This window comes from Dermochelys coriacea, chromosome 13 (assembly GCF_009764565.3).
Source record: "Dermochelys coriacea isolate rDerCor1 chromosome 13, rDerCor1.pri.v4, whole genome shotgun sequence".
In the NCBI taxonomy this organism is placed as follows: domain Eukaryota; kingdom Metazoa; phylum Chordata; order Testudines; family Dermochelyidae; genus Dermochelys; species Dermochelys coriacea.
Genome location: NC_050080.1, coordinates 11,833,636 through 11,858,722, shown reverse-complemented (window position 1 = coordinate 11,858,722; position 25,087 = coordinate 11,833,636). Strand labels below are relative to the sequence as shown.

Here is a 25,087-nt window from a genome sequence, read left to right as displayed (position 1 = left end):
GTCCCTTCCAACCCTGATATTCTATGATTCTATGTTTCTGCCTCTGAGCATTGCAGACGCTGCCTCACTTCATGTGTCTGGATGACTAAGCCCCAGAGTGATCAGTGAATCAGGGAAAGACAGACATTGGTCACCTAACTTGTGTGCAGGACCGATCCAGTAGGCTGCCTTCTGAGCACACCTACCAGATCAAGCCCCGTTCAAAATCCAGAGGAGGAAGTGGGGCCAGCACCACCCACCTTGAAACCGCTAGACCAGTGGTTAGAGCACTCACCTGGGAGGTGAGAGGCCCAGGTTCAACTCCTCCCTCTCTCACTTCTCAGGAAGGTGCTCTAACAACTGAGCTGATGTGGGACTCCCTCCATTGTTCCTCTGTGGATAAATAATGAACATGGTGATTGGAGCAGGGGGACTGAACCCAGGTTAGTTTAGTATTAGCCATAGTGAACAGTTATTGGGCCAGAGGGAGAATGCCTCTGCTGCCTGTAGCAGAGGGTTCCCTAATCCTGGTACAGGAAGCCACGGCACCTAACTCGGCTTTGTGGATCACAGTGTTGTTTCTGTGATTTACTAGTTGCCTAAAAGTTAGGGTGATGATGATGCTTCGAGTTGCAATACCCCAGTCCCTTCATGGATCCCACCCCAAATAACTTGGCAAGGACATGCAGTAAAATCTGTGGCAGAGCTGGGTACAAACTCTGGAGTCAACTCAAAGTCCAACAGTACAGCCACAAACACCTAGATATTGACACTGAAATCCAGTCACGTGCTATTTAAATTGGAAATTTTTGTGCTATCCCTTTAGCAAATTAAGAAAACTTTGGTTGGACACAAGGAACTGAGAATGAATCTCTTTGTTACCATTTATAAAGCACCCTGGGTATGCATAGAGCCTACCAAGCAAACAGGCAGTGAGCCAGATTTTCAGAACTGCTCAGCTCTCACTGAAAACCACGTTTGTTGCCTAATCGGAAGCTGCTAGGTCTGGAGCTGTTTGGTGACCCTGAAAGGCAGATTTTCAATAGGAGCTGCTGGGGGATGAGTGCTTTTGAAAATCTGCCCCTCATTTAGGTGCATAAATGGGAGCAGAGCTCTTGGAAGATCTGGCAGTGGGTCCTTGAAAATGGGACCCCAAAAAATTAAAGTGGGATTTTCTTAATGCATCCAAGTTAGTTGCCCAGAACCTCTTGAAAGTCAATGGGAGTTGGGTACATCATTTCCTTAGGTACTTTTGAAAAGCCACCCTCCTCCAGGCCTAATTGTTTAAAAAGCTGGGGTCCCAATGTAATGTCTAATTTCCATGCGTAATTATCCTGATTGCACCTACCAGTGACCATAATTAGCCACTTGCCTGCACAACCTGATTTACATACAGTCATGGGGAATAGAACCCGCCGCGTCTGAATAAAGCTAGCTTTAAGTGACCCGCCCTACATTACATAGCAAGTCAGCAGGAAAATGGAATTAATAACCTAGCAGTCCTAATTTGTAGCCCCCGATATACCCATTAGACAACACTGTCACAACCTAGCACCAACCATCAGAAAATTACCTCTACACTGAGCATTCCAAGCAGAGTTCACAGGCAGGTCTACGCTATCACTACTAAGTGTATTAATTAAATGGCTGAAATGGCTATGTAACAATTTTCCAGATCCCTATAACCTACAAATTAAGAGCGTGTCTGGGAGCTATGCTGTCAAGACTTCTGTCATCAAGGCTGCAGCATCACCAACACAAGAGCTCATTTAGTACCTGAAGCACATGGATTTTTCTCCCCAATATTTAAAGTGTGGCTTTCCGGGAGAATTACTGACTGTCCCCTGAAACTGACCAGCACTAAATAAATTAACCCATGTGTATTTTAGAGCTCTGTATCCTGGAATCCAACTTCTGATGTAAGCTCCAACTTGGTGAGGGTGACATGGTTCCAGTTTATCTCTGCTGCCACTGGAAATGGAACAGTCTACGTTCGCTCTGCTTCTGGCCCCAGAGGCGGGCTAGGCTCACTGCACTTTGTCCCTCATTGTCTGGGTCAGAAGTTTGTGCCCCCAGCTAAGAAGCAGATCATGCAGTCACATCGGCCCATGACAGTGGCAGCGTGAAGAGCAGTCCTCCCCAGTGGTGTTTTAGCATGCAAATCTGCACCTGCAGAGAAGATAACGCATACTTAGAACCCAATAAGCCAGAAGAGGAGAGTGCACGTCCCCTGGCATGTTCAAGGAAGGTGAAAATTAAATCCTCCTTAAGAAAGGATCTTGAATTAATCACCCTTATTTAAATTAACAAATCTACAGGCCAAATGCTCTCTCTACCTTGGCTCTAGATAGAATCACGTCCTAGAACTGATACACATCTATTTTGTTCAGTGCACCCAAGTCTGCCCTTGCTTCATGTAGGGCACATGAAGGATTATTCTTTAACCAGATTAGTTTCTGAAACTCCTGGTGGCTGAAAAACTGTGATGAGGATGATAATCAAGAAGGGAACAGCCATCTTTATCAAGGTTGGGTGTGAGAACCTTGGACCGGAAGAGCATTGCTGGATCTTTTTCCTGCCCACTAAGCAACTCCTCAGTAAGACGTGCCAGTGATGATAAAGAAACTTCCTTCCATTTAGGGGATTTGGGTGACATGAGTAAACCACTCATGCTTTGCTTTTGTGTACATGGGATCACCAGAACCTCTTGATGGAATTACAGCCTGAATAGCTACAGCTGAGGCCATGTTATAAAACATCAGGAGATGCTCTTCAGTGCCATTTATTAATACTCAAGGTTAAACTGTATTAATGTCTCTTTAATGTCAAGAACCCCACTTTCCCACTGAATCAATGTATCATTTATAAGATTCATGACAGTAAAATGTGTAAGGCAAATGTTTAACGGTAGGCACAAATTCCCGCACTCGACAGGACACATGCAGAGTCCTGCACTTAGGATGGAAGAATCCCATGCATGGCTACAGGCTGGAGACCGACTGGCTAAGCAGCAATTCTGTAGCAAAGGACCTGGGGATTACAATGGACGAGAAGCTGGATGAATCAACAGTGTGCCCTTGTTGCCAAGAATGCTAACGGCATATTGGGCTACATTAGTAGGAGCATTGCCAGCAGATCGAGGGAAGTGATTATTCCCCTCTATTCAGCACTGGTGAGACCACATCTGGAATATTGCATCCAGTTTTGTGCCCCCCACTACAGAAAGAGTGTGGATAAATTGGAAAGAGTCCAGCAGAGGGCAATGGAAATGATTAGGGGACTGGGGCACATGACTTATGAGGAGAGGCTGTTTAGTCTGCAGAAAAGAAGAGTGAGAGGGACTTTGATAGCAGCCTTCAACTACCTGATGTGGGGTTCCAAAGAGGATGGAGCTCAGCTGTTCTCAGTAGTGGCAGGTGATAGAACAAGGAGCAATGGTCTCAAGTTGCAGTGGGGGAGGTCTAGGTTGGATATTAGGAAAAAACTATTTCACTAGGAGGGTGGTGAAGCCCTGGAATGGATTACCTAGGGAGGTTGTGGAATCTCCATCCTTAGAGGTTTTTAAGGCCCGGCTTGACAAAGCCCTGGCTGGGATGATTTAGTTGGGGTTGGTGCTGCTTTGAGCAGGGTGTTGGACTAGATGACCTCCTGAGGTCTCTTCCAACCCTAATCTTCTATGATTCTATGCAGTTCCTAGCCTGACTTCAGTGGTGGGGTCAAGTATTTATTGAGGTTTAAAGCAACAGTGCAGTTTTGGTCTCCCATGTTTAAAAAGGATGAATTCAAACTGGAGCAGGTACAGAGAAGGGCTACTAGGATGATCCGAGGAATGGAAAACTTGTCTTATGAAAGGAGACTTAAGGAGCTTGGCTTGTTTAGCCTAACTAAAAGAAGGTTGAGGGGAGATAAGATTGCTCTCTATAAATATATCAGAGGGATAAATACAGGAGAGGGAGAGGAATTATTTCAGCTCAGCACCAATGTGGACACAAGAACAAATGGGTATAAACTGGCCACCAGGAAGTTTAGACTTGAAATCAGATGAAGGTTTTTAACCATCGGAGGAGTGAAGTTTTGGAATAGCCTTCCAAGGGAAGCAGTGGGGGCGAAAGATCTATCTGGTTTTAAGATTCTACTTGATAAGTTTATGGAGGAGATGGTATGATGGGATAATGGGATTTTGGTAAGTAATTGATCTTTAAATATTCAGGGTAAATAGGCCAAATCCCCTGAGATGGGATATTAGATGGATGGGATCTGAGTTACCCAGGAAAGAATTTTCTGTAGTATCTGGCTGGTGAATCTTGCCCATGTGCTCAGGGTTTAGCTGATCGCCATATTTGGGGTCAGGAAGGAATTTTCCTCCAGGGCAGATTGGAAGAGGCCCTGGAGGTTTTTCGCCTTCCTCTGTAGCATGGAGCATGGTTGACTTGAGGGAGGCTTCTCTGCTCCTTGAAGTCTTTAAACCATGATTTAAGGACTTCAATAGCTCAGACATGGGTGAGGTTTTTCATAGGAGTGGGTGGGTGAGATTCTGTGGCCTGCACTGTGCAGGAGGTCGGACTAGATGATCAGAATGGTCCCTTCTAGCCTTAGTATCTATGAATCTATGAAACAGACTTTGGGATCTGAGCACAGCTCTTAACGATGGAGATTACCTCACCAGAAGCAAAACAGTGATGGAGTAATACTCATGCAGTACAGATGGGCAAGTGTAGGGGTTGGATCACAGTGCACACTGGCAGCTGAAGTAGAAAGGCTCATTATGCTGGCATACACCCTGCAAACCCCAGGGAGGCCAATAGAAAGGATCTCTTTTTTCCAATGCACTTTGGATCAGACTCCTAGTGTCATATAAAGATGTAATAAAATACAAAAATGGTGTTTGACTGGCCCAGCTTTGCTCAGCGTGGAAACAACCTGAGACAAAACATCTGGCTTTTCAAAGCACATGGCTGAGTATGTGATTTCCCACATATTGATTGCCTATGGGCAAGACAAGCAAGACTGGGTTTAGTAAGTGGGGAAAAACACAGCTAAATAGTCTTGAGGAGCCAGTCAATAGCCTCGGAGTCACCTTAAGAGGACTCCAGGGAGCCCATCACAAAAAGAGCACATGTGCAGCATCTTTCACATGCCTTACAGGGCGCTGCCCTGGTCTTATTTTCATTGTCAATTTTCATAGGACCTGCTGGGCTGTGAAGATATATATAGGTTAGATGGTAGAAAAAACAAATAATTTCTTTAGTCTCTATTAGCAGGTTCTCCAAAGAAAATTAGTGGGCGGGTGGGAGAATACCAGATTTTAAGCAAATAAGAACAACAATGTAAAGGTACTGCAGACTGCAAACTTAACAGGTCCCAGCTGGTCACATGGCTGCTTCAGGCAGAGTATAAAAGGAAAGGAAGGTGGGTCTAAGGGAAGGGTGTCTCTCTCCTCCTGGCTGGCTGCCAACAGGGGAAATCTCCTGGTTTATTACCTAGTGGTTTTCAGTTGGTTTGCTTTGTGTGTGACCAAGCAAGCCCTGAGGACAGGCCTTCATGGATAATTTTGGGTGCTTTTTCCCCCTTCCCTGGCTGGAAGCTGTGAAGCTGTGAAGCCACCCAAGAGTTCAAAGTAACTACAGGTGTTATAGGAATAAATATGATAAATAACGACAAAATTCAGTGGCTGGAAGCTGAAGTCAGAAAAATCCAAATTGGAAATCTGATGCCTATTTTTAAACCCTGAGGGTCATGAACTATAGGAACAGCTTACCAAGGGCTGGGGTGGATTCTTCCTCCCATCTGAATGCCTTTCGAAAAGTTGCCCACTTTAATTCAAGCACAGTCATTTGGCTTGATTCAGGAATCACTGGGGAAAATTCTACCCCTGCCTTATGCAGGAAATCTGTCTAGATGATCATAAGGGCCCCTTGAAAATTAATGAATATTACCATTTTCCAGAAGAAATTCTACAGCTGCAATGTGGCCTCTGTGGCTGGCAATATACAATGCCACAAATGCTCGGTGCGCGATCCATTTCTTTTTCTCTTCTGGTCCCAGTAACTGTGAATTTGGAGTGCTGCATGTGGAGCCCTTTGTAACTCCTAAACATAGTAGCTGGCAAAATAAATGAGAACATCACACAAATACTGACTGATTATTCAATCAATCAATTTCAATATTAAAAGTGTTTAGATACCTATAAAGACTCAAACTACAGGGTCTTACATTCTAAACTTAAAGTGACCCTTGGCTAGGCCTGTGCACTGGAACCAGAAAAAAAAGAAACCAAGGTCTAGAAGAGACTTTGTGTATTCAGGTGTTCTGGTAGGTAGAATTATAGTTACAGCTGATCAGAAAAGATTTCCCCTTTCATCCACCTCCATAGAAAGCTTTAGAGTTTTTGGTGAAAAATCAAAAGCCAAAATATTTCAATTCTGAAATGCTGCCGTGGTGTCTCATGAGAGATGTAGTTTAGGTACCTTATGCTCCCATTCTCCTCAATAGGCTGGATTCCCTGGTCAGATTACATCTCCCAGGATGAACCATCATCATTCCTCTTGGTGAAGGGAGGTAATGTATCACGGCACTCTCAGTGTTGTTGAGTTGAAAACCAAATTTTTGGTTGAAAAAAAGTTTTAACAGAATTTTTTTTGACCAGCTGAAAGTATAATGTATTAAATAATACACTGCATGTTTCATCTCAAAAGACACCATAGCATTTGTGGCCCACTCCTATGTTGCCCACCCAGCCAATACAGGATCAGTAGGAATTTTGGGTGCACAAGCAACACAGAATCAGCCTTCAAACTGACATATACACTATAACCAATTTCACTTTATTTAACAGTGAAATACAGCCATCTCTGGCTCAAACATAGCAGCTGCTACCAGTGTATTGCAACATTACACAACAGTATAAGACAGGAAGTGAAGTACACCTCTGTATCCATGTCAAATAGTTGTGGAAACGTAGATAAGCAGAATGTAATTAGCCAAGACAACTGTGTAAAGAGCTCTCCTAACATACCATGGGATATTTCATGACCACAGCTAGTCAGGACTTTGAGTTCACAGCATATTACCCTCTAATTCAGACCCTGTTCAGTACTAATCCCAGAGAGAAGAATGCTATCTTCTGAATCACTGAAGACCGTGTTCCATAGAGATCTCCCACCTCAGAATTGACCCAGCCAAAGCCTACTTAGCTAGTCAAAGATCACAGCTCAAGATAGTATGACTGAAGACCAATGGAACTCCCAGGAATTGTGGAGAAGATGCAGATTTTGCTACATCAGTCCCTCCCTTCCATTGATTTTGGAAGCTTCATGAGCTTTGAAGGAGTCCTTAGCCTACTGTCCTTACTCAGGAGTCAGTGGATAAAGGACCACGTGAGAGAGGTTATATTCATAGCTCTGCCATTGACTCACATGACTTTGGGCAACTCACATATCCTGGGTGTCTCAGTTTCCCTAGCTATAACTGTGATAATAAAGGTTTAATCACCTTTTTAATCACTTGGAGATATATGGATGAAAAGTGCTATGTAATAGCAAGTATTATTATTATTGCTACCCACAGGAAAAGCATGGTGGTAAAAAGTGTCAGAAGAGAAGAGATATTTAAAATAATGGCAATTTGCAATGAGAGAAATAAAGACTCTCCCATGTGGCAGTATATTGATCAAACAGTAGTATGACTGTGAGCAGGAAAAAGAATTGGGAAATACCACTACCAAAAATAAAGCCAAATTGTAGTGGAGACAAAAGGAAGTCCACTACAACTAAGGCCATAGCTTAACAAAAGAAGCGGGCTAGCTGCTAAAGTGAACCAACTGAATCAAAGATCTTCTCCCCTGAACTTCTTCCCTCCTTCCCAAAGCTGTTCATCCTCTTTGCATTTCCAGTTGTCTATACACTTCCCTCAAAAATGGACTGACATATTGAAGTCCTGGAGTATTACTGTGATCAACCTTTCATTGGGTTTTACTACTAGCAGGTGTTCAAGATCACCCCATTGGTTTTTGACCTAGGACCCCAGATACAGCCTCCCCACTATTTGCTGCTCTCTGAAGATATTCACCTAGTACATGAATCTTTTAACAATCCCCCTTTTACAGTGTTTGCACAAAGCAGACCCATCATTTACAAAAGCTATGAATCAACCTGGGTAATATCTCCTCCAGCAGCAGCTGCCACGAGAAGCCCCCAGCCATCTTGTCGCCAGACGCGTATAGTAATTGTTCCGCCAGGGACAATATCATTGTACTTAAACGTAGACTCATCTGGCAGATCTACTGGAGGGAATGAAAAACAACAAGTCAAGATAGCATTTGCAAAGAACTGGGTTATTAAGAGAGAAATGAATATGCACATCAACTGAAGAGATTCCCTCGCTATGAGACCATTAGATGGTGGATATCATCCATTTGAAAATCTCTCGGTTTTTTTCTAGTAAACAGAACTTTGATCTGGCTTTGCTGTTCGCTCATTTATTGTTTAAGAAATAGGTCACAATAGCACCCAGATGCACCATCTAGGATCAAAGCTCTATTGTATAAGTGCTGTGCAAACATAAACACAGGCTCCCTGCCTGGAATAGTTTATAATCTAAAGTCCCGATTCTGCAAAATGCTCCATGAGAGTAGACCCATTTCAACACAGAGCTCATGAAGAATCATGGCCTAAGACAACACGTAAATATGAAAGGTGGAATGGTTGGGGGAGGGTAAGAGGTAAGAGGGATACAGTCAAAATATATACAGAGCATGTGTGTGTCTGGTGCATGTGTGTGCACACAACTGTGTTGTTATTCCAAAAACAAAGGGGTCGGGAGAAAAGGAAATAGGTGGTAAGGTATAGGTGGTTTTTGAGGAAGAGATCCCTGTCAGACATTTATATAAACTCTCCAAAAATATGAAGTCCAGCAGCAAAAGTAACTCTGGACAGTTATCACTGGGTTCTAAAGAGCAGCAGGGAAACTGACCAGAAATCTTGTTAGTTTCACTCTGCTGCAGCTTGACAAAGCTCTGAGCTGCCATTCTGCAGACTCAAGAAGAGGGCCCTGCTTCAGTTTGCACTATGTTCACACTGGAAGGGTTTCACCACAGCCTTAAGCACTAAGCAATTAAAAAAAATAGTGAAAGGTTAAATTCTGCCAAACCTGAGAGCTCAGCCCTGGCACCCATCAGGGAAAGCTCCCAAGCAGCCATGGGTGAGTGGGGTTTCCAAGCCCTGCAGGGCATCCCAGGGCTGGAGAAGGGAATACTAAGGGTTGAAACAAGAGATGGGTTCCAGGAATGGAGTAGGAAAAAGAAAAGAAGGTCTGGGATCTTCATCCGGATACTAATGCCACTGGAATTGGCAGGGATGGCCCCTGACCTTAAAGCAGGTACTGAGGATGCCTGATGTGGCAAGGAACCCAGGCTGAAGACTCCCAGGATGGTAGAAGTCCCCACCTTCATCCAGGTACTGGAGGCGTTGAAAATGTAGGGGGATACCAGTCAGCAGCTCCAGATGGTGCTTCAGCTTCAACACAGTCAAGTCGCTGTAGCACCCGGGTAACCGGAAGGTCTCACTAGTTTCAGCCAGGTGGAGTTTGATGCTGAATAGCCGGGGGGGGCAAGCTGCTGTTCAGGGCCACTTTGTGGGTCTTTCCCCGCTTGGAGTTTGGGTTGAACCAAAACATAGTACTACCTAAGGGTTGGGGTTAGACCTGTTGGTGACAACTCCCTCCTCCTGCCAACGGCCGTTGCTCTTAAACATCCTCCAGGTGAAGTTAACTGGGCAGCATTAGCATGTCATAGTACATCTGGGCAGCATGAAGGATGTGGCTCAGATGTACACCATACATGTGACATAATAGCTAGGTAGACAGCTTAAGTATGATGTCGTGTAGCAATCACAGTGGCATGGGTGTGTCATCATAGTACATATGTTCAGAGGAGCTATCAGCGCACATGCAGTGATTTTAAAGGGGGGCCTGTTCGCTCAGTCTCGCTCCCCTCAACTTTCACCAAGGGTGATGAGAGCTTTTAGTTGGCTGGAGGGCAGCCAGGGAAGGGGAAAGGGAGTGAGCCTGCTGGAAGCAGTAACTCAGCCAACTCTTTTCCTTCTTTCTGTACTAAGATGTTCACTAGGGAGCAGGGTGAAGGCTGCATCTAAGGGTATGTCTACACTAGAAAGTTTCTGCGCCACAAATTATACCACTTTTATTAAAAAGCTGGAATTAAATGGCTGTTGCATGTCCACACTGTGCTCCTTGTGATGCTGGAGCTTATTCACATTAGCAGCTCTTGCAATGGCAAAGACAGCAGTGCATTACGGTAGCTATCCCACCGTGCAACTGGCTGCAGGGTGCTTTGGGAAGGGTTTGCAATGCCTCATGGGGCAGGCACAGCATCACATGATGCAGGGTTTCCCCATCCCATTGTTCCATGAGCATCCTACGATATTGCCAGCTGCTTTTCAAGTGAAGGGGGGGGGGAAGAGTGAGTATGTGGGGGGGGGAAGAGAGCGTGTTTTGCGGGACAGAGTATGTCAGCATGCTGTCTTGTAAGTTCAGACAGTGGCAGGAAACCACACACACCACACACACACACACAACACACTCCACATTAATGGTTTGCTTGTGTCCCAGGGCAGATCAGCACAGCACACAAGGGTTGTCAGAAAAGGTGCTTTGAAAGGGGGCCTGGGGGCACATGTCTCCAGGGCAGCTGAGTTCAAAACAATGAGCAGAGTGGTCATTTGAGGCATTATGGGACGACTCTGGAGGCCAATTACAGCGCAGAAAGCAATCAAGTGTCTACACTGGCAACGGAGCGCCGGAGCCTCTGCACAAATAGCCTTAGGACTCTCATTGAGGTGGGTTTTTTGCAGCGCTGCAACTGAGGAGTTTCTACACACAAAGTGGCTGGGCAGTGTGTACACCTCCGCAGTTTGAGTGCAGAAAGCTGCTTTACAGTGCAGAAACTTGCCAGTGTAGACAAGCCCCAAGTCTCTGCTCTGCAGGACTGGGGTCCTTCCTGCTCAGAACAGAGCAAAGGCTGGAACCTCAAAGGGCAGCAGTTGAGACAGTTGGGGAGGAGTCCCAGCCACCAGCTGCAGCATCGTTTCCTCTTTCCTCCTAGAGGGTGGGGGCGACCTGTTGAGATTTATCATTTATGATAATGTGGAGGAATGTGAAGGAGGAGAGGGCAAGAAGAGTTGCTCTTTGGTGAAGGCAGGAGTGGGGAATAGACACAGAGGGACTTTGAGGCTAGGCATAGGAGCACATTAGATGAGGAACCCAAAAGAGGACAAAAGGGAACTGTGCGTACAAATCCAGGGAAGAGCTGGGGAAGGAGTGCAGGAGAGCACCTTGAGAAGGAGAGACAGGTACAGAGGTGGTTGGGGTCACGAGAGGTAAGTAACAGCTGGGGGGAAGTATGGGACTTCTCAACTCATTTATGGGAAGGTACAGGGATCTAGGGGAGGTGAAAAAGAGGAGAAAGGATGACAGACCTTGAGAGGCAGAGAGCAGCACAGAGATGGGTGAAAATTAATAACCAGAATCCCCCCTGTGATGGGGTATCCACCCCCACACAGGCCCTGGAAGGGTTAAAGTGGCTAGGTGGGCCCATTAACTCCCCAAGCTGAACCTGGAGGAGGAGGCAGGAAGCAGGATGAGGCTCAGGTGAAGGTAGGAAGGTCCAGGAGAGAACAGACCTTGGCTGCTCATTAGAGGGTCCCTGAGCTGGAACCAAGAGTAGAGAGCAGGCCCAGGTTCCCCTGCCAGCCACAGAGGAAGTGGCAGCATGGGGAAATGAATGGGAAGACTGCTTGAGATTGGCACTGAGGAAAAACTTTGATGCCCTTGAAGAGGGAAACACACAGTGACCTGGCCAGAAGGCCAAGTCACAAAGAGGCAGCTGCAGTTCCTGGAGCAAGAGGGGCTGCAGGGTGAGAGAAGAAGCTGGGTGGAGGGACCACCAGAGGAGGGGGCAGCACCTGGAAGGAGCTAAACCCCAGATGGGCCAGGAGGAGGTGACCCTAGCAGTGAATGGACCCTGTGACATCCTTTTTCCTTCCCCACTCCCCCAGGCCCCCAGTCTCTTATATGGAAAACTTAGCACAGATGCAACATTAAGAAATCAAGCACAGAAAAGAGAGGAAAATCCATTATTAAGGCTCCTATAGCAACATTAACTCTGCCATGTTGCACGCATGCACTAGGGTATTTTATATTCCTGTTTTCCTCGTTAATCTATAGCTGTTCGTGGTTTATTTTTAACCACATAATTACCACTTTATAACCCCAAGTACTGAACTTGTATTTTAAGCAGGTGAAGAAAACAAGTTGTATATACTATTTATGACAGGAGTCAATTACCACAGACATTTCATAAAACAGTCATGAGATTTATTGAGATAAATACAATAGAAAGTTACATAGCTTCTATATTCTGGCAAATCAGTGGCACTTCCAGAGTGTCTCCACTTATTTGGGATCTAAACAACATTGTTTATAGATGACAGCTGCCACTAGGGCAGAATCCTGTTAGTTGCCAAGTGTGTATCATATATAGTGGATACAGTGAGTCTGAATTCTAAGCAACATGACTAACATGCTTTGGATTACAAGTGCCTGATAATTTTCTACAGCATCCAAGCAATATTGCACCACTAATGTTATTCTCATATCCCTTAGCCAAAAGTGTTTTAGAGTGATATTCTTGCTGCTTTTGCAAAAGTGGATTGACTACCTCACTTTGCTCCATTTGGCTTTTAAAATACAGTTTTTGCATAATTTAAACAGCCAGAGAATTGCAGGTGAATACACAGCTTTAATCTTCATTGCAACCATCTGTCTAGTGTGAGTGGTAAAGTGCAGTCTTTAGTCATGCTGAAGTCATATTTCCAGTATAAAATGAAAACAAAATGCACACTTTGGAAAAAGTGAGCCAGTTTAATAGAACTGCATGTTGTCTGAAGTTAAAGGAAGATCTGTTGTCCCATCTAGTGCATGCAACTATAGAGTTTTAATGAGTTTAATAGAGTCCCAACTTTCCATAAACACACACAGAAGTTTGTATTTTCCAGTAACTTTTTAAGACGATTATGGAAACAGAAAGCTGGGTTGTATTAATGTTCAAAGTAACCAGTTTATATACAGTACATTTAAAACATATCTATGTACACTTAAAAACTTTATGATCAGTGCTGAGAAATTTAACGACCTGTTAATAGTCAACAAAAATAAAACCTGGTCAGAACAATCTTAGAAAATTTGAACTGTTTAAAAAAATATTAGTATAATGTTAGCATTAGAAAAAGATATTAAAACTATAAAAAAACTAACTTGCATTTTTTTTGCTGAGAACTTGCAGTCATAAAAATTGGTTTGCATTGAAGAGGCATTTGTTTTAAATTATATAAAAAAATTAAGGGTGGAAATTGTGGAATTTACAGATTTTAAACTGTTTTCTGAAATAGCAACAATATATTTCCGCCTATAGTTTCTAAAAGCATCTTATGGTCTTGCAAGCAAACAATTTATTACAAATACTATACATTATAATGCAAAACTAGTTTGGTAAATATTTATACAAAATTAAACACTCAAAAAACATATACATATCAGGCTGGGAAAGCTACTTGCTATGAGGCTGACAATCCAGTTTTAAGAGAGGAGTATTTTTAACTTCCAGACAATATAAGTAATGCATGTTATAGCAATGAAATAAAGTGGAAGGAACTATTCTTTTACTGGTCTGTTTACACATTAAACAAATGCTGAACACAGTAATTTACTTGTCATTAAATGAGATCCATTTCCCCATAATGCAGTATATATACTGCAAGGCTGTTGTTCTGAGTCAAAGCCCATTGTCTTCAATAGGTTTTGGATCAGGTCCTATGTTAGTTCAAGTCTTTGTACACGGGAAGGCAGAGCTGAAATAAGCAGTGCCCAACAAAGAGAATCAGTTCTTTAGCTTAAGTAACTATTTTGCAAAACTGCCAGGTTTAGTGAAGAGGATTTCATCCTACTTTTTTTCTACCGAAGTTCCTGTTTAGATATAAGAAGAATCCAATATACTGTCAAGTTAATGTAATCTTGGTTTTTCACATTTCATTTTTTGTTTACATCCAATCCAAAGAATCATGACAACAGCTACAAGACTACAAAGCGAATTTGTAAAGTAAAATAGGTCAACTTTTGTACTCTGGAAATCTACACTATATGGAAACATACAGAGACCACAACATAAGAATTTTTCTCTATCATTACAGTACAGAGAGACAGATTCCCAGGGATCTGAATGCTGAACCAGATACAGTGTTTTTCAAAGTCACAGGTGTGTGTGTGTGTGTGTGTGTGTGTGTGTGTGTACACACGTATGTGATGCACTCCCATACACATACATCCCTACTTACACACTTTGCAGAGCATTTATAAAGGTTACTTCTTATTGCAGAGACTTCATGTAATCTGTGACCTTTGAGTTCCTTGAATGAAATGAACTTTGCTAGGGCAGAATTAGCAATTTCCAGTTTCGGAAGTTAACAGTCCATGTATATTACACACCCATCAGTACTAGCAGTGAGAAAAGGAGACCAAGGATTAACAGCAGGAAGTGAGAAAAAAAATGTTAAATAATACAGTTTACAAGAGACAAAGTAATAAAAACTGCTCCAATATACAGAGAAAGTCAAGCCCTGATTTTAAAAAAACACACATGTATGTTAAAAGTAGAAGTAAGCCATGCTTTAGTTCCAACAAGCCACCTGTGTTGTATAACGTAAAATGGCTTATACGAGTCTCACTGGTGTGGGATTCAAATTTTTTGAATTCTTTTGCCAAAAGTTTCAGGAGCTATTCACATATATACATTTTTTCAGGTAAATAATAAAATGCAGTACTATAAACAAAAAAATATAAAAACCACAATAAAACGGGGGAAAGCATCTACACATAAGCTTACTAACTTCAGATTTTTAAACTTACAAGCTTAGAGGGGTTTCTAGCAAACTGCTTTATTACTGGATTTTTTTAAAATACAGTATTAAAAAATATATTACTGTAACGGATGATACTGAAATGCTGTATATGTGCAACTTCATAAGAGGATATTTACAATACTGGACCTTTTGTAGAGATGAGTTACAATCCATGTTTACAAGGAAAAGAACAAACGTTTGAATGTAGTCATCCCATCTGATGCACAGCTGTAGATATAAAAGTGGTCACTGAATGAAGATAATGGCATTTTCAACAAGCCCTTTTCTCTCAGACCAGGGAGGCAATAAATTGCTTGGTTCCATGTTGCTCCAAGAACATGAAGTGTGTCACCATTTTGATGTTCAGGGTTTGTAGCAGATGAACAGTTTAGTTTTGTTTTTCAAGGGAAGTCATGTCCATATTGTTCAGTTTTGGTTTTACAGTGGCAAAAAAAGACACATCTTGGTCTCTGTCAGACTGTAAAGCTAGAACAGTCTCTTCCACAGCTTCTAGATGAGGGTTGCCAACACTTTTAAAATAAGCTAGAACAAGAAGGGGGAAAAAGGAGTTTTATTCAGAGTTGTGCTGTACTGTATACTTCAGGCACATCACAAAATTATTCTTACCCTTTGCCAGAAGAGAGAATGAAGCTTTGCTTTTTTTTTTTTTTTTTTTTTAATTTAAAGTTGCAGATCACACAACGGACATGGTGGGATTAGTGTTAGGGTCTTCCTTCATCCAGAGAAGTATGTCTAACTTCGAGGCTTGCCTCCCTGGGGAAGCTAAAGCAAGTCCACGGAAGTTGAGAAAGAAGGCTGTTTTTTTCTTAATTTCTTTCACTTAGGACTTGGCAAAGGGAGAGTTCTATGTAGAATACTCAATATTTCTATAAGTGGTTCTTTGCTTTTGCTGGTCCCCAAGTAGAAACGTACCATCAAGGAAGGAAAATTGGCAGGCTGCCATGTTCTTTTTTTTAAGTACTATCAAAATACTCCCATTGACATAACTGATTCTGGTGAGGAGTGGAGAAGGGTGACTCCCTTTATAAAAAGGGATATATCAGAGGTGGCCTGGATGTTTTGAAAAACAAATACAGGAATATGCATATGAGTGGATGAGTGACCATATTTGCAAACAAGGCTGTTACACTATTCATTCTCTAGAATTGAGAAATAGTTGATGAATATAGCAAACTGAGTTTGTGCAGAACCTTTTAAACATCTGATTACAATTCCTTTCATTTATTTTGATCCTCTGAATTTCTCAAAAGCATCTCCTCTTTGGACCTATACTTTATTGATGCCTCCTCTTAGCCTTCAGTCAGCTCTTCTCAAACTGTGGGTCACAACCACATTTTAATGGTGTCGCCAAGGCTGGCTTAGACTTGCAGGGGCTCAGGGCCAAAGCCCAAGCCCCACTGCCCTGGGCCAAGCCCAAGGGATATAGCCCTGGACGGTTGGGCTCAGGTTACAGGGCCCCTGGCTGGGGCTGAAGCCTTTGAGCTTTGGCTTTAACCCCTTTCTCGCCTGGGGTGGTGGGGCTCAGGCTTTGACTTTATCCTGCCCCTGAGGCAGTGGGACTCAGGATTCGGTCCCCCATCCTACAGTCATATAATAATTTTTTGCTGTCAAAAGGGTGTCACAGTGCAATGAAGTTTGAGAACTCCTGCCTTAAATAATTTATATAACATGCTATGTGACTTTCCCCACTATAAACAGGCATTCAACTGCCCTCCACTGAATAGAATATCACATCTGTTGTATTATGTCAAAATCACAAAAGGGTGACAAACCACAGAGGATATACAGTAACCTTTTAATGCTAGTAGAAAAGAAAAAAATTTTGAAAGGAAAAAGAAGCCTGCGTTCTTTTTGCAAACTAACTGATATCAAGCACTGCACAGACTGAATTTAAATGTAGGATCCCAAAATTATAGTTTTCAGAGTAGCAGCCGTGTTAGTCTGTATTCGCAAAAAGAAAAGGAGTACTTGTGGCACCTTAGAGACTAACAAATTTATTAGAGCTTAAGCTTTCGTGAGCTACAGCTCACTTCATCGGATGCCAAAATTATAAATTACAAAATTACAAATTACAAAATTTTAGTGTACTAGTTTCTGCCTTTGTTATATCATAAATCTGAACATTCTTTTTATCAGGGGAGCAAGCCCATTTGTAAAAAGCTGCGGTGTTACAGAAATGATGGAATTAATGAGAAATTAGTTCTTACATCAAAGGAATTAGTTTAGCATACCTTTCTCCAACAGCGTTTGCCTTAGAGCCTTGGCTAACAGAACCCTTACGTTTGGCACAGGATCAGAAGCAAGACTTAAAAGATTGGGAAGTAATTGTTCGACAAAATGGTCAACAGGCATACACTCTTCTTCTACTACAGCCTGTGGAGGTAAGAGCAGAACAGAAGATAAAGCAAGGTGAATAATCAGTGTATCTTTAACAAAAAGAATTATCTCCGATTTCTTTCCAACTTGCCTCAAGTTTAGCTTGCATTTAAAAAATGTTAGTTATCTGGCTATTTCAGATGTATTCCTAACTCTCAAATGCACATTCCACACACGCAGCCTAAATTTACATTTACAACAAGGGGAGGTTTCAGAGTAGCAGCCGTGTTGGTCTGTATTCGCAAAAAGAAAAGGAGTACTTGTGGCACCTTAGAGACTAACAAATTTATAAATTTGTTAGTCTCTAAGGTGCCACAAGTACTCCTTTTCTTTTTGCGAACAAGGGGAGGTTACTATAATATATTTTTTTCTTTTAATGGCCCTTCCTTCCCCTGCAAGTTTCTGGAAGGACACCACAATCAAAGTATCTGATTGATTCACTCAAGGATAAGTATCATTTGGTCCTTCTACCCTGTGTAGATATGAATTTAGGATGTCAGGATTCATTTAAAGTTGGCCCAATGAAGGCAGTGGACTTACAATTTTTATTCTGGAAATCATTAACACCTTGACTTTGCCTCTCCTCTTCCCACTGCCTTACAACTAACTACTAATATGAATCATTTCCCTGGCTAAAAGAAAATGATGTATGGCCTTTTCATGGACTAGTATTTACCACCAAACTGAAGAGTAGGGCAGTCAATGGCCACTTCCCCTCCTCCTCCTCTCGATAGCAAACAAGTTTAGTCAATTTAGAGACATACCCGTTCTCCACCAACTCTGGGCACCCGGCAACCACCACTAATTCAAAGAGCACACGTGAACTGTATAGTCCCTGTCTAAGCAGGACGATATACTCCTGCCAGTAGTCTAGGTGGATTTCACAAAACAGCTTATTTTCAGTCTCATCTATATTTTGCTTTCTTGCCAAGACTGCTGACAAGGTAGGGTGCTACTTCTGAGGTTTGCTTTTGTGATTTGGACATGTCAGTTCACACAAGCCACTGAACCACCCTGAGACGATAATGACTTTCACTCATTACTCATTTGGAATACTTCTTAAATACCCTGGAGGTGAATGGCTCTATATTCCTTTACCAATTCTGAAAGCCATTCCTGCCAGCATTATGAATCCTCAATTTGTTGATACACCCATACATGTAAAAAGGCAATCTAACCTGACAAATGAAAGCAAAAGCTTGTCTTCCAATCCACTTGGAACAATGACGGAATCTTGCTACAAGCTCATTAATGAAATTTAATCCCAACGCACTTGCATTATTTGCATAGAACTTCTGTAGTATTGCCACAACCTGTGAAAAGATCAGAGGGCAGATTTAGACCGTGAATACTAGCATTTAAGTGGCATCACTTCACTTGAAGACTATTACTTAAGAATGCCAAAACCTCTGCAGAACTATAGCTATCATTAAACTATAGTGTTGTTTGTTTTGACAAAAGCTTTACTTAGCACAGCTCTGAAACGCAAAGGTTGAAAGAAGAGGCCATTTTTAAGCTTCTTTACTGACCCAATTGTCTACTTTGCTATAGTCTCACTCAAACACTGGTTTTAAAAGAAATGTTACATCACCACTTTGTGGTGTTCTCAGCGATATCCTTGCTAATAATAAATAAATAAACAAAATACATAAAAACACCACCACCTTTCTGTGGAGGACCAAAGCAGCAAAGAGCAGATCCTGTGATGTCTGTGGTGCCAGCATGTAGACAAGTTCTCTACTTACTAAATACTGTTAAACAAAACTATATTATAGCATAAAACCAACTTACAGGAAAGAACAGTGAACAGTAAGATCATTTGTCTACTTTTTCATGCTTCAGATTACTAGCATGTCCTTCTCTACAGAAGGCATATATATTTAACAGGAAAGGTCTGACACAAAATGGGCTCAAATAAGTCATTAGAAATAAATTCAAGAGAATGGTGGTGCTATCTCCTAATAGTTACGATTACGTATGAGAATCTTAGTTTTGAGGAAGGCAAAGAAAATAGCAGTTACTCATATGTGGATCATTCACAAAGAAAATTACCATTAACACTGTGACACAAAGGAAGAAAAGAGGGAAATTCAGAGTTCAGCTTTCCCCTCAAAGCAGGCACATCTTCCAAGTGCAGTTTAACACTTTACCACCACACGATGTGCAGCATTACATACTATCAGGGCTACAGCACATCAGATTATAGTAAGTGGTCAGGATTTCATTTTGTATTCCTGTCATTCTGTACATACGAGTTAGCCTGACTTAAGAAAAAGAACTAGGTTTTCCTTAAGAATATGTATGTATAAAAGAGATCATCGGTAAGTTTAAAAATAAAAGTCCATGAAGACCTGGGTACATACATTAAAATTCCCCCTTTATCTTGATATATGTCTTTAAAAAAAAAAAGTTCTGTTGGTTAACCATGTATTTAGCAGGCTTACAGATTTATAAAATTAGTATTTACTCAATATACCCAATCCATTCTGCAAACTTTTATTGAGCCACAATTTCAAACAAACAAAACTTCTAATGTAATTTTTTAAACCATGTTGCTCAGGAGCCTCTGATTTTGCCTTTGCAAAAACGCACCTGAAAAAGTTTGCATGAAATCCCAACCTCATTGAAGTCAATTGGAGTTTTGTTACTGACTTCAGGTGGGGCCAGGACTTCACCTTTTGTCGTAAGAATGGCCATACTTGGTCAGACCAAAGGTCCATCTAGCCCAGTATCCTGTCTTCAGACAGTGGCCAATACCAGGTGCCACAGAGGGAATGAACAGAACAGGTAATCATCAAGTGATCCATTCCTTGTCGCTCATTCCCACCTTCTGGCAAACAGAGGCTAGGGACACCATCCCTGCCCATCCTGGCTAATAGCCATTGATGGACCTATCCTCCATGAATTTACCTAGTTCTTTTTTGAACCCTGTTATAGTTTTGGCCCTCACAACATCCTCTGGCAAAATGTTCCACAGGTTTACTGTGCATTGTATGAAGAAATACTTCCTTTAGTTTGTTTTAAACCTGCTGCATATTAATTTCATTTGGTGACCCCTAATTCTTGTGTTATGAGAAGGAGTAAATAACACTTCCTTACTTACTTTCTCCACACCACTTTTGTCTCTGCAAAAGTGCATGTATAATTGTATTGTGCCAAGAAAAAAATTGAGCATACATGGAAGATGTTGAAACTAAAGCTGGTCCAAATTTTTTTTGAAACAAGGTTTTTTTAAATGAAAAAACTACTTTTTTCAAAATTTCTAAATTTGTAAATTTAAAAAAATATTTCAATAGTTTTTTTCAAAAACAGATTTTTTTGACATTTTTCATTTATCGTTTTGCGGATTTTTTTTCTTCCTTTCAACGTCTCTTTTTCCTCCCTGCAGTAATTTTTTGACTACTGGAATTAAAAAAACAAAAAAAACCATTTGGAGCACAGAAGCTACTTCACAGTACTTCATGAAAAATTGTCTCTTCATTTTTTGACCAGGTCTAGTTGAAACATATTTGTGTTCCTAGTATCTGTTGTTACCATATAATTTCAATAAATTTCTCAAGTAAACGTGTTACTATTAAATACATTTTTCATAAATCTTTTTTGCAAGAAAAAGTAAAATCCTTTACCAGTTTGAAGGAGATCCACCTGACTTCTGATACTTTATCCGAGCAGAGAGTTAACGCAATGTGCCTTAAGTAGTCATACACATCATTGGGGTTGTAGAGTTCTAATATCAGGATCAGCTGTCTGAAACACAAGGGATCATTGAGTCAAACATTCCTCTCTTTTTCTTTATGGCCTTCCTGCTGAAGATGGAGGAAAATCATTTTGGTTTCATGAACAAAGTTGTTGAAAATCTGGGAGAACAATCATTTTTTATTATGCAAAGATTGGGGATTTTGTTCTTCTGTTTAGTCTCCCAACCAGACTAAAATTTATACATGAAGTGCACATTTCAGAACTACTACATTTCAATAAAGTTAAATATATAAAAACGCAGCTTCAGTGATGAGATTTCAGATAAATTGCAGGTATATAAGGGAATTATCAGAAACTGCAAAGTAAGTTACTTAGGGATTCACAAATTCCTTATCTTACTTTCCCCCTCATCCCTTCTTCAATAATACTTTGAAATTTATTACTTTTAGATGAAAATGTTGAGGAATTTTGAAATTTTTATGCTATGATGGGAAATTTCTTCTTAACTGCAGAACATAATCACACATACTCTTAGGAAGTTAAGATGAGAAATATTTGAATTACTGCAGTGAATACGTAAAGATCACCTACTTAAGTTGCATCATCTGTAGGAAACTGAACATAACATCACAGTCATAAGAACAACAAGCAGCTAGTGAAATTCTGCCAATCACAGCAAAAAAAAAAAAAAAATATCATACCAACGTTACAAAGTTCTCCCACTAGATGTCAGGGAACTTACACAACATTCACTGCAGTTTTCTTCACTGGGTTTATAATACAAGGATAACATTACACCAGCAACTCAGTATGGGGGTTAAAACCTCAACAGACCAAATAAAGCATACTGAATTAAGATTACTGTGAAGGAAAGTATTTTAATTGTATGCATTAAAATGATTTATGAAAAGAGTTTAAGTAGCTAGAAACATCAATCCAGGAATGTGTACATCTACAGGCTAGCCATTTAGATCCTAAAATCATACTGAAACAAGCCACCATTACTAGAACCATTACCAGTCCCTAGTCCATCCCCATTCCACTCCCACTTGGGTGAAAACACCAAAATGAGTCAACTAATTGTACAATGGAAAAACCAATGGCATACACATTTTGTTGATTTATACATAAGCACCCAGAACTGAATAGGATCAGACATACAACTGAATGAGTATTAATATAATCTGCCAGAGTTTCATAGATTTTAAGACTGTAATGGAACCTTTGACAATCTACTCTGACTTCCTGTATACAACAGGACATTAAATTTCACTCAGTTACTTCTGTATCAAGCCCAATAACCTGCATTTGACTCCACCTGCTACTCTATATAGGTCTATTGCAAAAGGGACCATTCTTGGCTGGCCCTACCATAGAAAACATGATTAATAAATAGTATCTTCCAGAAGGGCATCTAGCCTTGACTCAAAGGCATCAAAAGAGGAAGAATCCACCACTTGCCTTGGTTGCTTGCTGCAACGGTTAATCACCCTCACTGTTAGAAATTTGTGTCTTATTTCTAATTTGAATTTGTTTAGCTTCAGCATCTAGACACCTGTTCTTGCCTTCTCACTTGATCAAACAGTCCTTTATTACCTGGTATTTTCTCTTTGTGAAGATACTTTTACTTTGGGAACAAGTGACCTCTCAATGTTCTTTCTAATAATTTAAACAGATTGAACCCTAAGTCTCTCACTGTAAGCGCATTTTTGTCAGCCCTTGAGTCACATTTGTGGCTCTTTTCTGCACCCACTCTAATTTTCACATCCTTTTTAAATTGTGGACACTAGACTTTAAGCAATACTCTAAAATGTCTACCAATGCCATATACAGGTGTAAATTACCTCCCTACTCATAATTAACTACATGGAAGTAGTGAATAACCCTACTATTTGCCAACAATGAGAAATGCTGTCAGAGCATGGTTTAGCAAGATAGGGACCTATGTGAAATAAGTTGGTGGTACAGTTCCTAATGGACAAAGTCCACATCACAAATCCATCACTATAACTGGCACCTGTGGCTGGCTGCCTCCGCAGAGGTGAATGATAATGGATACTGCTCTATCCTCTTGTCTAACAGATGATCCCTAAAGGTTGGGCTAAGGCTCACTGGTGGGACAATATGGTGTAACCTAAATTGTTGCTACTGTGCAAGATCTTCTGGCCTTAATGTAGTTCAAATTTTAACCTAAAAATAGTCTCCATGTCCCCTTAAATGGAAAGCTACTGCCATTTGCTCACATTCAGGGTGTGTTATAATTCTGAACGTTATCATGAAAGGTAATGGAACCACACATTAACAAGGTTTTACTTACTCTGCCAGCTCGTAACGAAACCTCCAATTCCTGCTGTTATCAGTCACGACAAATTCTTGAAGCTGGTAAAGGTATTCGCGCCTTTTGTCTGCATGAAGCAACTACAGGAAATGTTGTTCCACAAACAACTGATTAGTAAATACAACTGATGAATCCAGCAGTTTGAAACTACAATTTGAAGCTTTATAAAATACTTTTCACTTCTTTCAGGGTTATTCTTCTATTCTTTACTCCCTGTCACTCCTGTTTATTTGTTTTTTCTTGATAGAAAGAACTCTTAAAATCAGATTACAGTTCACAGGGAATCTGCTTTTTCTCCAGAAAACTAAAGCCCAGATTCTGAAAGTAATGCACACCCAGTTGGGGTAGCACATATGTCAAGGGCTACTTAGGCACTTCTTGCAATGGACCCTGAAGATGGACTTGATGACCTGATACCTTTTTTCATTTCTCAATTAATCGTAGGCCACTTAGATTGCTCTGAACACCAATTCCACTACAACAGTTTACAAAAGCAAGCAAACAAAGTCAGAGGGGAAAGTGGAGGATCTTTAATTAAAATTAAATTAAATTAAAAAAAACTTAACTTCTCTGCAAAAAATCCCAAACTCAAAAAACAATTACATTATACATTTGAATCCACAAAAAGCTTGAGGCAATTGCTGCATGAAAAAATGGAGGTTTGCATATGCCTAAGAAAATTAAAGCAGAAATTTAAACTGCTATATAATCTCCTACCTTAAGGAAGTCATAGAGATGTTTAAGAACTCCAATGCGCACTTCATCCAGATCTTTTAAGAATCCATTGAAGATTGGCACCAGATCAGCTGCTGTTAGTTGATCCCCCAGAATAACAGCCAGCTCGTGTATGGAAAAAGCTAACGTCCGGCGGACCTTCCACTGTCCATAATTAAGAAAAACCAATCTAAATTAAACACTATAGAGATTCTTGAGCAACTCTTAAATAGAAGCACACTTATATTTTGAAGGGTACGGGCAGAAAAAGCATAATTCGTTACACGAAAACCAGGTGCTGCATAGCATGTGTGTCATTTATAAAGTCTCCTTTCTTAAATAAAAAAAAAGTGCATCCAGCACAACATTCCAGATTTATCATAAAATTTTATTCACTGTCAATTTTAGATATTATTTCTTGTAAAACTACAGCATAGTTTGCTTATATTTCTAATTTGTATAATTTGCTTAGAATTCTGAATGCTTATTTGAAAATGCAGTTTTACCTGTACATCTGCTGCCAAGGTCTCATACGTATCTTTCAAACAATGCCAGTTTTGCCGGCCCAGAGTTAAGGCCACCCCTGGGAGACTATATGCACAGTGTTTTGCTATTTCAGTGTCAACAGTCTGGGCTCGAGCGGGGTCAGTCATTGACAAGTACTGGTCTAATAAAGGTTGAGGTATGATATCCTACAGATAAAGATAGTAAATGATTAATATTAATAAATTAAAAAAGAGGAAGATATTATCTGTATGGAAAGACATCTGTTCTAGCACAGCATTCTCTCTTGCCTCTAACCAGGTGGCAGGTGCACAAGGGGCACATGCCAGGACAGAATAACAAATGACTGAACACTCCACACTCTATGTCAGGCTAGAGCAACAAACTACAGCACAAGTCACTACCTTGGGTGGCTTGTCATCTGGTTTAGACAAAGCAGAAGGCAACAGTCTACGTATCAAGTCAGGAAGACAGCAAAGGTCGATTTTTA

The 25,087-nt window shown here is 41.0% G+C and overlaps 2 protein-coding genes across 8 annotated transcripts in view; both read right to left on the bottom strand.

Moving 5' to 3' along the window:
- Nucleotides 1–1,848: 1,848 nt before the first annotated feature.
- Nucleotides 1,849–11,685, bottom strand: ANKRD60 (ankyrin repeat domain 60). The gene is given in 7 exon segments (XM_043496126.1): nt 1,849–2,053; nt 2,055–2,148; nt 5,916–6,081; nt 8,130–8,260; nt 9,422–9,584; nt 9,586–9,719; nt 11,673–11,685. Coding segments are annotated over 7 exon segments (906 nt in total).
- A 2,900-nt stretch (nt 11,686–14,585) lies between these two features.
- The window catches only part of LOC119841755 (serine/threonine-protein phosphatase 4 regulatory subunit 1-like), a 41,524-nt gene continuing 31,022 nt past the window's right edge, over nt 14,586–25,087 (bottom strand). For all 7 annotated transcript variants that reach the window (XM_043496234.1, XM_038369327.2, XM_043496232.1 and 4 more), the window contains 7 exons: nt 24,600–24,785; nt 24,097–24,258; nt 23,359–23,459; nt 20,969–21,089; nt 18,521–18,655; nt 17,198–17,339; nt 14,586–15,488 (listed from right to left, as the gene is read on the bottom strand). In XM_043496234.1, coding sequence (XP_043352169.1) covers nt 15,334–15,488; nt 17,198–17,339; nt 18,521–18,655; nt 20,969–21,089; nt 23,359–23,459; nt 24,097–24,258; nt 24,600–24,785 — 1,002 coding nt within the window. In that variant the 3' untranslated portion in view covers nt 14,586–15,333. The remainder of the gene's footprint in view (nt 15,489–17,197; nt 17,340–18,520; nt 18,656–20,968; nt 21,090–23,358; nt 23,460–24,096; nt 24,259–24,599; nt 24,786–25,087) is intronic.